This window comes from Sceloporus occidentalis, unplaced genomic scaffold (assembly GCF_023333645.1).
Source record: "Sceloporus occidentalis isolate IW3139 unplaced genomic scaffold, rSceOcc1.0.p SCAF_30, whole genome shotgun sequence".
Classification (NCBI taxonomy): domain Eukaryota; kingdom Metazoa; phylum Chordata; class Lepidosauria; order Squamata; family Phrynosomatidae; genus Sceloporus; species Sceloporus occidentalis.
In genome coordinates this window covers 2,777,647-2,791,782 of record NW_028317010.1, presented here as the reverse complement: position 1 = coordinate 2,791,782, position 14,136 = coordinate 2,777,647, and the positions used below count along the sequence as shown (strand labels likewise).

The 14,136-nt window shown below is 36.6% G+C and overlaps 1 protein-coding gene across 1 annotated transcript; it reads left to right on the top strand.

The window, feature by feature from the left end:
* The first annotated feature begins 3,174 nt into the window (after positions 1–3,174).
* Positions 3,175–7,480, top strand: LOC149298904 (carbohydrate sulfotransferase 3-like). The gene is made up of 2 exons (XM_089486959.1): positions 3,175–3,311; positions 6,226–7,480. The coding sequence occupies exons 1-2, from the start codon at positions 3,175–3,177 to the stop codon at positions 7,478–7,480; spliced, it is 1,392 nt and encodes a 463-aa protein (XP_089343085.1).
* The last annotated feature ends 6,656 nt before the right edge of the window (positions 7,481–14,136 follow it).

The window sequence follows — 14,136 nt, the reverse complement described above, 5'->3', positions numbered from 1 at the left end:
AGATTCTGGGGAAGATGCCATTAAAAATTATTGAACTAAGTCATTACAGGAACCTTCAGAGATCCATGCCCATGGGAATTTACAATGTTATGGTAGCCTGATGAAAGATTTTATACAGTCCAGAAAGAAGCAATTGAAAATATTGATACAAGAAACTTATAACCATTGCTAATCTTTTGATCCAATATTTGATTCTGTGAAAGCAGGATGTGCCAGTAAATAGCCTGTGCTACTATATTTGGTTTATTGTAATAGGGTTTGATCAGTATCAATGAAACTATGAGAATATTTTCTTGTTACCTCCAAACAATAAATATTTTACATTTTTTTTTATGTAAAGGTAAATTTACACCCCTCATGAGTCTGTAAACCAAGCTGTTTACAGAACCAGACAGTTTTGTTTTATTTTCTTTGCATGGTTGTAATTTTGTGTGTGTCATATGGCTCCCATCAGGATTTTTGATGATGTAATCATCACTTCCACACGTGGCTGATAGAACCAGTACAGTAGTCCCATAGGCAGCGATACATAAATTGTTTCTTCTCCTCTTACTGAACTGTATACATATGGGGTGTGTGCTGCCTAGGAGGAGAAAGCTACATCTCAATGGGATCCATATGTATGCTAACTTTCCAGGAAAACTCTGATGAGTGAACTATTTAAAAACAAACACACTTCCTGATGTACAAGCCAAAGAATACGTTGGCAGGGGAGGCATTGAAAATTCCCAGACAAAGTTATTAATGGGAACCCCACAGGAAGAAAAGTAGTGGATATGCCACATATGACTATTTATTTTATGAAAATGCATTTATTTTAAAAATTTGATCCCAAAAATAAAAGCTGTTGTCAGAACGCTGGAAATAAAGATTATTCTTTTGGGTTGCCTGTAGATAAGGCTAATAGGAAAGAACATCTGATATGACTCTCAGAGAGTTCCGGGAAGATGTCTTTATATGAAAATGTAGGACAACAGTGAGGAGAGGCTTACACATTTTTAATTTAACACTGAGTAAGGGGTTTGATTTAACATGAGCAAGAATAAAACCATGTTGGGAGCCCAGTAGAAAAATATAGTTTTCCAAGTGTTATTTGCATATGCATATCTGAAAAAGCACAGATGGAACTTGCTCAAAGCAATTGAACAATTGAATTCAAGTAAGCTAAACTAGCCACAAAAAGCCCCTTGATATGAACTGAAAAAAGATAGATACAACTTAATAAACATTCACCATCATATGTATGTTGCAACTGTTTTGTATACTTATGTGGCTAATACTTTAATATATCTCAGAATATATACTAATACAGAATGTCATTGTAGAAAGCCATCTTGTAATTTACATATATATTAGTATCCAATTCTGCAATGCTTTTGTATCCTTTCTGGTAGAAAACACTCAAAGAAATTGTTTAATGTCCCATACAGCCTCACCAAAAAAGAATGCATAGTAAAGTACTTTGTGGGCTTTATGAGACTCCAGCAGTGTAATAAGTCAATACGAAAAAAATAAAAATAGAGATGTTAGTTGCACTCACAAGTGTATAAGAAATTAAAAGCTCGTCAAAAATCCATACTTTCTTTCGTCTTGGGAGCTTCTGTGTAGAAGATAAGAAACGAAATAGTGCAGTAAAAAAAGATATTGTTTAATGAATATAGATTAAAAACTTACAAACAAGTAGGCATAACAACTAGGTTATGCGTAAGAGCAGTGTCCTTTATAAAGTTAGGTGGATGATCATCAAGTCCATGTACAGTCCAGGTTATCGATAATTGTAAAGTTTTCCAAAATATCTCAACGCGTTTCGCCAATATTGGCTTCCTCAGGAGAAAATTTAAGAAATCAATCTGTATCAGACGAAAGACGAAAGAAAGTATGGATTTTTGACGAGCTTTTAATTTCTTATACACTTGTGAGTGCAACTAACATCTCTATTTTTATTTTTTTCGTATTGACTTATTACACTATATTTGTTTTATTTTTTCCCACATATCTATGCGCCCCGACCTTTGCCTATACATCATTTGTTATAACACTTATGAGGAGTGTTGATCTGCGGGAGCAGCAAGATTTGTAGGGTACTGTAATTTATTTTATATTCATTTTTCAAGACCTACCCACTCGTGAAGGTGTTTATTTTCCGTTCTATATTGAGACTCCAGCAGAAAATGTTTTACTAATAGAACTTCCTTAAGGGTGTGGGGAAAGATTTTAAGATAATGATTAAGCCACAAATTGATAAAAGACCTGATAAAGGTCACTGATAAAAGACCTTAAAGCGTAGCAAAGAACTAATCCATGAATAAAGATGCTTAGTTCTTAGGATATAATTGTCAAAAAAAGGAAAAAGCAGACTAGGTTGCCTAGATGTGATTTTACAGAGTAGATTAAATGTTCCACATGTTGCTTAGAGGCATAGTAAAGCACAGTCTAATGTAGTAATTTGTAAACATAAAAGGACATATTGATAGATTGATTTCAATTTAAAAATGTGTTGGCCAACAAATGTGGCTCTGTACACGTGTAGGGAGAAGTCAGGATATGATGGGATGTATATATTAGATTCAACGCTATAATACCACTATCATGCCTATGGTGAATGACAAGTTTTCAAAAGCATTAAACTTAAGAGTGAAAGTAATTAAAGCTTTTAAATTAAATAATGAGATTTTGAACAAGATAATAGTTTTTTAAATGCCTTTTAATCATTTATTTGGGTTCGACAGATGCTTAGTATTATTTTAATTGGGAGTAATAATAATACATGCTGTGCAATGGATTTAATAGCTTTTTACATTGTGGATAATTAAAACACTGGTGCTTTATTCACTATAACATGAGAGTTATAGCTTTAACTTGCCACCCTTACGTTCCACTATGACTAACCTTGTGATGCATAATGAAGTTGGTGAACTCAGCTGCAGACAACCACATTAATAAATCAATGTCATGTCACAATATGCTCTGATTATGTGTTAAAAATGTATTCACCTGTACACAATTTTGTTATACTTTAAACACAAAGTTATGTATTTCCTTTTTTCATAGAAATACCTCTTTTCATGGCATAACAAGAAGACACATTGGAAGTGATGCCTTGGTTGTAGCTTCTGAATAAAGGGGCCAAAGATATTCTCCCATCCAGACAAAACATTGGATTTTCTCTCTGCCATGGATAAATTACAGAGTATGCCCATGGACTTCCGGGATATGCAGAGAACACTCAGAATGAAGGCCAAATATGCATTCTTCTTGGGTTTTGTGGTGGTCCTAGTCATCATTGAGAAAGAAAACAACATCATCTCCAAGTAAGAGACGGGAAACATGTATAGGTAATAAACAGCAAAAAATAAGACAAGGGTTTAATTTGTTGGTGATATTTCCTTGCACAAATACTCATATGACTGCATATGTAGCCCTACACAACTTGAACGAGCAATACCAGAATATTAACAGGTATAAGCCCGTGTGACTATAGGGGAGAGAAGGGAGTCACAGTATAGTGTAGGCAAAAAAGGCTAGCAAATACCCAATTTTGCATTGCTTTTTTGACATCCATAGCCACATACTATTCACAAAAGGTGAATACTTGTATCCCCACCCCAAGAATATTCCTCACAATTGAATATATTTGCTATGGGAACATACTTCTTCAGGAGTTTTCCACCATCAAACAGTTTTCTACACATACTCATATATATGAAAATTCTGAATTCCATAACAATAAAACAATACCCATAATAAATAAAATACCCACTTCTGGGTCTTTCTCAATCCTAATAGCCAAGTCACATGAAGCAACTTAAATTGTAGCTTTGATCTCATTGTAGCTTTTACTGGAGTACCGATACATTGCTACTGCTTTAACGGGAAATAATTGTCGAGAACTTTTTTCTCAAGAAATACAGCTGTTAATCATTATGTTTGCATCAGTACACATAACGTGAATAATTGTCTAATTAAGCAGTCATTTGGTCAAGACCAGATGCAGCCGCTGCCTAGAACATTGCCATAGAGGCATCCCTGCAATAACGTACACGGTCCAGCGTAATCATGTTTTAGAGGGTGCAATAAAATGATCGTAAACATCCTATGATGCTAGTGACTACCATTTAGCTTCAAAACATCTCTTGGCATTTATTACATAAAGTTGATGTGAAAGAAGTACCATTGCCTGACATCCTTTTGTGGTCTTGTAAGAAGTGCTGGATTCTCCATTGACAAAATGGTAAGTCACTATTTTTGAGACTCTCCTCCCGCTAACTCCGTTAACATAAATTAATAATAAACTAATATTCAATATATGCAATGGTGTAGTTTCCGCCCTAAGCATTTCGTTAAAACTTAACTTCCTCAGGGGCTCTGTGGAACAACACCATACACAGAGCCCCTGAGGAAGTTACGTTTTAACGAAACACGTAGGCCAGAAACTACACCCCTACATACATATTCAATATTAGTTTATTATTAATTTATGTTAACGGGAGGAGAGTCTCAAAAATAGTGACTTACCACACCTTTTTACCGCACTCTGGAGGGGAATGCTTGAGCCAGTAACCCTAATTTTATCAATGCACATTTTGCACTTGAGCCGGTCCTCAGTGCATGATTGTTTGTGAGTTTATTTATAATAAATTATATACCGAGATTTTTTTAAAGAGACAGTATTATACTAGTTTTGTCCTTTTTGTCCTTTCTTGCATATGTCCACCCGTGTCCCTGAGGGGGTCATCCAGTCTGGCTTTACCAAGAGAGTTATTTTTGTTGAGATATTCAGTTTTTTACTGGCTTTAGTCTTCAGTAGTATCTTTCCCTCACTCATTACAGTGGAGGCAAAGTGACAGCAAATTATGTCATGTCAAATTAGCATAAAAACGTGTCTTACCATATGGCTCTTGGGTGAGGTAGTTATAAAATAGTAAAAGACTTATTAATTAACCAGATGAATATATACAGAGCCGCGGTGGTCGCAACTGCGATGGGGCTGGGCCTTTAGGGGGCCTTGGGGGACCCATTTGGCCACTTGTTCCTGTCTTTTCGTGCTGGTTCAACATTGCTTAGAAAGGGCCCTTTCAAATTGTGTGTGAGAGCATAGATGTGTAATTGTGTGTGTGTAAGCATGGATGTGTACGTGGGTGAGATGGAGGGTGAGTTAGAATGAATGCATATGTGTGTGTGAGTGAGTATGAGTAAGTGTGTGTAATTTGTATAAGTGTGTTTATATATGTGTCCCGGAGTGTATGTTGGAAGGTGGGGCAATAAGCAAAGAAGGCACAGACAATTTGTTTGGGGGCAATTATGGCACAGACAAGCTGTTTGAGGGCATTGATGGCACAGATCAGCTGTTTGGGCCAAAGATAGCACTGACAAGTGTGGTAACTTGTCTTATCCCCATAAACATTAAGGTGGGCGTTCTTAGAATGCTTCCCTCCCACAGTTCACTAAAGGAAGTGATGAAACAGGATGTGATGTCAAATGAAAGGTATATAATATAATGCCACACATGAACTCCTTCAGTTCTTTTTCCTTTTCCTCCATGGTGGCTGTGGTAAAAGTCAGCTCCCAGCAGTGAGCTATTATCGGCTCTAGAGGCTTAACATTGGGTGAGATCAAATTGTGTTGAAGGGAATTGTTATATGTATAGAGAGAGATAAAAGGGGGTTGTTGTCCTGTTGGGTTTGGCAATGTGTGTGTATATGAGATAAATGTGTTTGCTGTGTTGTTACCTTATAATAAATACCTTTGAATGTAGACGAATCTTTGTTATATTTTTATATTTGGTTTAACACCACAACAAGCTGGAGACAAATATGGCACAAACAGGCTGTTTTGGGGGTTAGGGTGGCACTGATAAGCTGCTTGGGTCGATTTGGGCAAAAGTGGCACTATGGGACATGTTGCATGATGAAGTTTGGGGGCTCCTGGGCAACTTACACACCAGGGCCCTGTGGTTTCAAGTTACGCTCCTGAGTTTAGCAGTTTGCTTGGTATCATAATAAAAACATTTTGTGCTTGTGGAGCATGTGGACTACAGTTAGATATAGTGCTTTAGAACATGATACTGAGATTGGAATAAAATCAATAAGGTGAGGCAAATATTGAAAGATCCCAGGTATCCTTAAGACTATTCACTTTGGCCATTTTTCAACTTTATTATGTCTATCCAAACGAAGGACTTAAACCATGCTGTTGTTATAATTGTTCTTTCTTCTTGTTTTGCAGAGTGTCTGACAAACTAAATTTGAAGCAAATGCAGCAGAACCTATTTGATGCCAACAGTACAGACTCTAATGGCCTCTACATGGAGAATGGCTCCTTGGTATCCCTTAGTGAATTAGATTCCGCCTTCTCAAAGTTCAGGAACCGACTGGTGAATGTCACATTAGAATATGGAGGGAACAACCCATTCTATGGAGAAAATCACAAAAGGCCTCGTAGGCATATTCTCCTTATGGCTACCACGCGCACAGGCTCCTCTTTTGTAGGTGAATTCTTCAACCAACAGGGAAACATTTTTTATCTGTTTGAGCCTCTCTGGCACATTGAGAGGACAGTGTCATTTGAATCAATTGGGGCTAATGCAGTAGGTTCAGCAATTATATACAGAGATGTTCTTCAACAGCTTCTCTTATGTGATCTTCACATCTTGGAGAGTTTCATCTCACCACCACCTGAAAATCATCTTACTAGGTTTATGTTCCGCAGAGGTTCCAGTAAGGTCTTGTGTGAAGACCCAGTCTGTACCCCATTAGTGAAAAAAGCTTTTGAGAAATATCACTGCAAAAATCGCAGGTGTGGTCCTCTAAATCTCACTTTGGCAATGGAGGCCTGTGTAAATAAAGAACATGTGGCAGTTAAAGCAGTACGAATCCGTCAGCTAGAATTCCTGCGTACTCTAGTTGAAGATCCCCGTCTAGACATGAGGATCATACAGTTAGTACGTGATCCTAGAGCTGTCCTGGCATCTCGTATGGTTGCTTTTTCTGGCAAGTACGAGCCATGGAAAAAATGGGCACTAGAGGGAGCGGCCCCTATTCCTGAAGATGAAGTCCAAAAGTTAAGGGGGAACTGTGAAAACATCCGTATGTCAGCAGAATTAGGCTTGAGGCAGCCAGAATGGCTCCGTGGACGCTACATGTTGATACGATATGAAGACATTGCAAGATTCCCTCTTGAAAAAGCCAAAGAGATGTACAGGTTTGCTGGGATCTCTATGACCCCAGATGTGGTGGATTGGATCAACAAAAACACTCAAGCCTCCCAAGACAGCAATGGCATATATTCTACACAAAAGAACTCTTCAGAGCAGTTTGAGAAGTGGCGTTTTAGCATACCTTTCAAATTAGCCCAGGTTGTCCAGGATGTCTGTAAACCTGCAATGGAGTTGTTTGGCTATAAGCTGGCAAGTGATTTACAGACACTAACTAACCGATCCATCAGCCTGCTTGAAGAAAGAGTTAATTTTTGGGTTACGTAATGTTCTGTTATTTAAAACTAATCATATATTGTAAAAAGATTGTAATTGAACAGAAAGTGTTTGAAACAAATGAAAAGGATTGGATTGGGACAAATTTGTTCCTGCTGAGCCTCAATGCTTTAAAGCCTATGTGCATTTCCTGATTAATTGTTTCCTAAATTAGGAAGATGGTTAATTAATACTGCAAAGAAGATGTTGAAGGCTGATTTTTTTTTTAGATTGGCTTTAAAAGTGGATTCCTGCTGATGTATAGAAACTGGCTACTTAAATCCAGATACAACATTAATGTTGGTCAGGAAAAAGCCAGTGGCTTCATTTCTTCTTCAGCTTCTCCCAAGCACAGTCAGTTTTTTGAAGTTGTAGTAAAGTTTTCATGCACTAAAAACACACCCAAAGAGTTGAGCGATCAGTGGGAATTATGCTTATCTATAAATGCTATGCAAAGGGGCATAGCTTCAGACAAATATTGAGAGCCATAAAATGTAATATTAGTTGAAATTAGTTAATGCTCAATGATGGACATTTAATAAGTAGCCTTTGACAACAGGTGATTTGTCTTCTGAATGCAGTGCATTTGAGCTAGAGGGTGTTTGTGCTCTCAAAAAACATGCAATGAGTTTGGTTCAAACTACAAAAACCCATTACTCAGGGATCTGGTGCCCTGGCATGTGCTAAACTGATGGTATAGTATAGTATAGTATAGTACTATACTATACTATACCATACTATACCATCCATTTAGCACATGCCAGGGCACCAGATCCATGACTAATTTCTCTGTTTTTGAATGTTCCAAATCAACCAACCATTAGATGTTTTCTATGTGAAATTGTACTTTATACCAGTGGAAGCCAGGATTTCCAGAGGCCATGAGGGGCAAGCACCTGTTATGCACTCCATCTTGTTCTACCACTCCATAAAGTGTAAGCAGGCCTCTCACCTATCTTCTTAGTTAAATGAGGACTGTAAATAGACAATGAAGGCTTTCTAGCAGAGCTGTGGGCAGGGTGTGGGTTTATGGGAGCGGAGGGCAGCTGGTCTACTCCAAATATATGTACCTATTTCAATGTCAGATCACCAAGGGAGATATCAACAGTTAATCTGTTATGTGTCAGTGTCTCCTGACCACTGCTATGCAAATGGTTAAGGGACATATGTCTTTGTACTGTATGCAGATGACAGGCCCAAGCCAAGCTTCCACAGGCCAGTTGTCCCTGGGTGGAGGTCTGTGCAATTACCAGGGGACATTGTATGACGTCATATCACCGCAGTCTCCAACAGCAGGGGTTGGAATGGACTGGAGGGGATCCAGCAGCACAGACCTCCGCTGGACAATGGCAACTATTGTGGTGGTCCAAAGGGACAGCATCTGTGGGCCTCTATCGTAAACCTAGTCCCATGGAAGCTGGCTCTTTCTCTCTATGTTGAATGAAACCGAAAACATTGATGTTGATTTCTTGAAACAATCTTGGTTGGAGGTGCACCTCTTCCTAATTTGTGACAGATAATCTCTATAACATAGCCTATATAGAAGCACACTGCCAAAATACCATATTATGTGTGCAATCTAACATGTGAGAATTTGCCCTTCTAATTTGAAATTCAGCTTAACTATTCAGACAACACTTCTCTAAAACTTGCCACTAATTTGTCCCAGCAAACTGCACTGCAGGCTTTTTTTTTTTTTTTAAGGATTACTGCATGCCTTAACTGTTTTACTTCTGGTGGCAGCAAAATATAATGGAGGAGGATTAATATTTCTCCTAGAATGTCTTAATCTGCCTGTGAAAACCTGCTTTAAAATGAACTGTTTTCTTAGCATTAAGTGAAACTTGGGGGGAAATTTAAACCACCCTCAAAGATTAGCTCAGTGATAATTTTCCACATTACATAAATGTTTTCTTTCCCTTGAAAACATATATTTTGGATTGAAAAAAGCAATAAGGCACCATACTAATGGTTTTGTAATTTCTTGTACTATTATGCCAATCTGAGCACAGGGGAACTAACAACCCAGCAATACTGTATTTCCACTCATCACCTAAAACGAGGTTTCTTTTGTGTGTTGGATAATTGATTATTTTGTGGTGTGTCTGTTAGCCCTTTAGTGCCAGGCATGAAAAAAAAAAATACTTACTATACTTAAGGGTTACATTTTCTCCTGAGTCCCCTGGGCAATATATATTTCTGTATGATATTCAATGTTTTTATATATTTTTTAACAACACATAGCTATAATTTCTAGCAGATAATGCAGCAATGTCGAGCAAAGCTTGATAAGAGAGCACAGAATATACATCCTTAATTAAGAGAAGATGACACTTCCATAAATTAGGAATGAGATGGGTTCTAGTAATCTCTACCATGCCATAATACTGTCTTTTGTACTCCTGGTACCAAAAAGTCCCTTGAGAATCCCTTTAAATGTGAAAGGATTAACTACAGTATAGTCTGTGTGTGTAAATAAGATGTGTTAAGATGCAAATCTTACTTATTTTCTATTTATTTCTAAGCTATATAAAATTACATATAAAAAAAGTCACCATTCAAATCAATTGTATACCTTGCCATACATTTTCTATAACTGTGTCCTCAGGAAACCTGGACATGCAACGTCAGTTTGTTGAAAAAGGATTTTAGTAAACTGTATAGCTAAAGTGCAGTAAGCCTGGCCATACTTGAACCCCAGTGCATGATATTATGTTGTGTTTACATAATCCATAAAATATGTACAAAGTGTACTGCACTTCCACTACTACCTATGACAATGCCTCTTTGTGGTCACTCATTGGGAAACCAGTTATTTATTGGATTCAAAATTGTAAAAAAACATCCTATTGTGGAACATAGATAGCCTGAAATGAATAATTATCAATGCCTGTCAACATGACTTTGTTGGGTTGACAAACAATTCTTATTGTTATTAAAAAAAGTGCACCTTCAACCAAAATGTTGTTTGGAATAAATAATCATGAGAATAATGCATTAGCCTGAACCAAGGCTGGGCATCATGTATCCATCCAGTTCTGGACTAAATATCCATTATCCTCAGATACTCGTATGGGGCATAATGGTGAAGGAAGTTGGCATCTACCGATAGCTCTAAAAAGGACAAAAGACCACAAAAGGACTAATACAAGGACAAGGCTACAAATAGCCTGCACTAAGTCACACATTTCAATAAAACAGTACTACGTGTTTCTGATTATTTTATTATCTTGCAGCTACATTTTATTTTTAAATGCTTCTTACATTTTGCAATTTTTCCTTCTGGTTTTCATCTGAGACCAATCTTTTTTTTTCTCTGTTTTTGCCATGTTGGCATAATTCAGATTTTGTTTTTTCAATTAACTTCAATTAATTTTATTTATTTATTTTATGAAAAGAAAAAAGTATTTTATTTGCAGGAAATTTGAGCTGTACCAAAAATAGAAAAAAATAAAAAAAGAAACTGAAATAATGTAAAGGTTTTTTTTATTGCTTTTCTCTTGTTAAACTATATAGCTGTATAGTCTGTATTCAGCTTTTCAACAGAATCTGCCTGTTGAAAACAGATAAGTTAATGGCTGCTTTGGCCATATGGACAAGATCCTCATGTTTGGGTAAAGTAAATGTGAAATTTACATTGATGAGGCCTGAGTGTTGACTTTGGCATACCATGCTCTAGAAAAGAGATGTTCAGCTTTTGTAATGTGAATTGGAACCAAAGTATGTGTGTCTGGTAACCTTACACTGAACCGCTGATAAGTTTGTGCCTCACACAAACACATTTTGTGATCACATCTCCCAATGCCACAGGTGTCACCCTTCCATTCCCAAAAACTGCTCTTTTTATGACATTGCATCATTGTCCTCCTCTGTCTAACGTCCTTCTTCGTGCTCTGCAGTTAGTCTTAAATAATATTATTGTTAACGCATACACTTTTTTATGGCTGGGCTTTATTTGCTTCAACTCATATAACTTAATTTTTCTTTAATGTCACACTATAAACAATTTATTGACCAGTTTAAGATCTTAAACAGTTTGATGAAGCACTGCAATTTTGTAAAAAAAAAAAAATATCTATATTTTTCTTTTTACTAAAGCCATTACAGTGCCCTTGCATGCTAATAATGTTTATTTGGAGAACCTTGAAATACGTCATAGTTACATAGGCATTTTTACAGTCCAAAGAATATACAATGTTATAATATGAAATCCAGATGTGGTGGCTATTCCTATTTCTTGGGATATCAAAAGGAGATTGGATACACAAAATATAAGATTTAAAAGCACATAAGGGAAAGACTTGCTTTTTTCTAGTTTAATACAGGATCCAAACATGCTTTACATTAGTAGTCAATTAAAGTGTAATAGGATTTAAAAGACACTATATATTTTGCTAACATAAATGCTGTGATAGCTGACATGAGGTGGAATTAATGACTGATAACGTATTTGCCGTTTTAACAATCTGTACCACTGCAGAAAGTTTGCTGATGGTCTAAAGACTGGATATTGTTTATTTGAATGGGATAACAAAGCTGGCCCTGCATACACATGAGTAAAAGTTCCACAAAGGATAGAGGCTTAGACAGGTCACTGGAATTTAGGATGGCCTCAGGTCCATATTATTATTATTTTTGTTTGTTTTAAAATTTCCTTTACAATTTAACTGACATAACTGTTCCTAATCCTTGTCCGCTAGAAAAAAAACTGTGCATGTACTTTTTTTATATAAATTTAGAATGATACTTTACGTATAGATCTCTTGTGTACAGTCTCTTTGGTATGTGGGAATTTTATACAGTTGAGGGTAAAACTAGTATCGCTCTATTGCTCATCAGAAAGACACTAGAATATGACAAGATAGCAATTGTAATAAACCGTATTGCTTAAACACCTAAATTATATTATCTCAATTAGTATCTGGTTTGTGTTACTAAAACAGACTAAATCATTAAAAAGAACTCAGAGCATTTACCAGAGTAGTGTTGTAAGGGCCAGCAGAAGGAGTTCAGCGCATCTTCACAAATTGGTTTGGTATGGGAATTCTGCCCGGGGTGCAGAGTTTCTAAATTATTCCACTGTTAAAATTTAACAGATTGCGTGCTGGTGTATATTTGTTTTTCTTTGAAAATAGCCTCTGTTTACTCATATGCCGAAGTCATTGTTTAAAATGAGACATGTTGTAAAGTATACAGCTGGAAACTCACCCTAAAGGAACACATTTTGTTGGCTTATCAGTGGAGTATGGTGATCATCAGGTGACTGGGCTGGGAGGGAGGCTGCTATCACCAAGAAGAGAGGAACTAGGTGACTAGTCAGGTGGAAGGGAAAGGAAAGAGTGATGATTAAGTAGGGGGGAGTGTGCTGATTTATTTTTGCTGAAAAGTATTGTAAATCTATACGCCATAAAATTCAGCAAACAACAAACATGCTGCTTTTCTTTTAGGATGTTTGCTTGGCATAATGAGAGGTCCATAACAGACGGAATGCTACCCTTAATCTATAAGATTATTCCATTTACTCATAAATACATGTATTATCTTTATACTCATTGTGAGTGCCTTATATAAGCAACTTGGAAACTTGAAAATGTATTACTATGATGTATTGATTTAGGGCAGATTACAGAGTTGTCCACTTAACCCTGTGGTCTGTAGGGGCACCCCCTTAGTTTGGAGTGACAAACCTCAAATTTAAATTCAGAGATTAAGGTCAGAGGGAAATTATCCAAGAGCAAAACATAGATCCTTGACAATATGGGGACCTTTTATTTGAACATAAAACATTATATACTCCCCGAAGCCTCCTCTACCGTTAATTGATTGTGTCCAGGAACAAGGAGACTCAGGGATTGGTAATTTAGCCTAGTGTCCTATCTTCTATGATGCTTAATCAGAACCTGGAACACAAAGTAACATATGACCTGCACTTACAAATTTCAATATATATATATATATATATATATACTATGTATATTGTATTAAAAACGTTTTTTAGACAATGGTTACCATGTCCACACTACAGAAAAAACAAACAGTCTTAGAAGTAGAACTTGATATGGCAAGTGTCTGCAACACACTGCATTTGCTTTTCTGGAAACTATTAAAAAGAGGAAGAAAACTGGCTGCAGCATTTCCCTTTCTGATTGAAGCTGGAAATTATGTACGATCACAAAGAAGAGGTCAGTTTCTTTGATTCCCTTGGTTTTTTAGTAACACGTGGCCAATGTAAAAAGTGGTATCAGCTTGCCAAATTGTTTTGTAATGTGCCACATCATCACTGACTTTCTGTGAATGTGTATGTGGAGAATTCTCTGCAAATCCTCAAAGGCTAGAATTTCACAATGTAACGGAAGATGGTTCATATAGCAGTACATGCAGCTAAGTTAGTTACAACAGATTTCAATGGTTTCTTCTTAAAGCAAAACAATAGCTCCTAATTTTATATTTGAATTTTCAGAACAACAAATTTACCCTGCGCATCCATAAATTGACATCAACACAAAGATCAGTAAAAAAACAACATATTACATTTAATTCTATACGTTTCAAATGTTCTAAAATTAATTGTGAATTAACCACAGACACACTCTAATCAACCATGTAGATAGTAACATGAAAATAAAGGACACTATGGTCAAACACTATGAGCTTTGTCTGCAAGCATT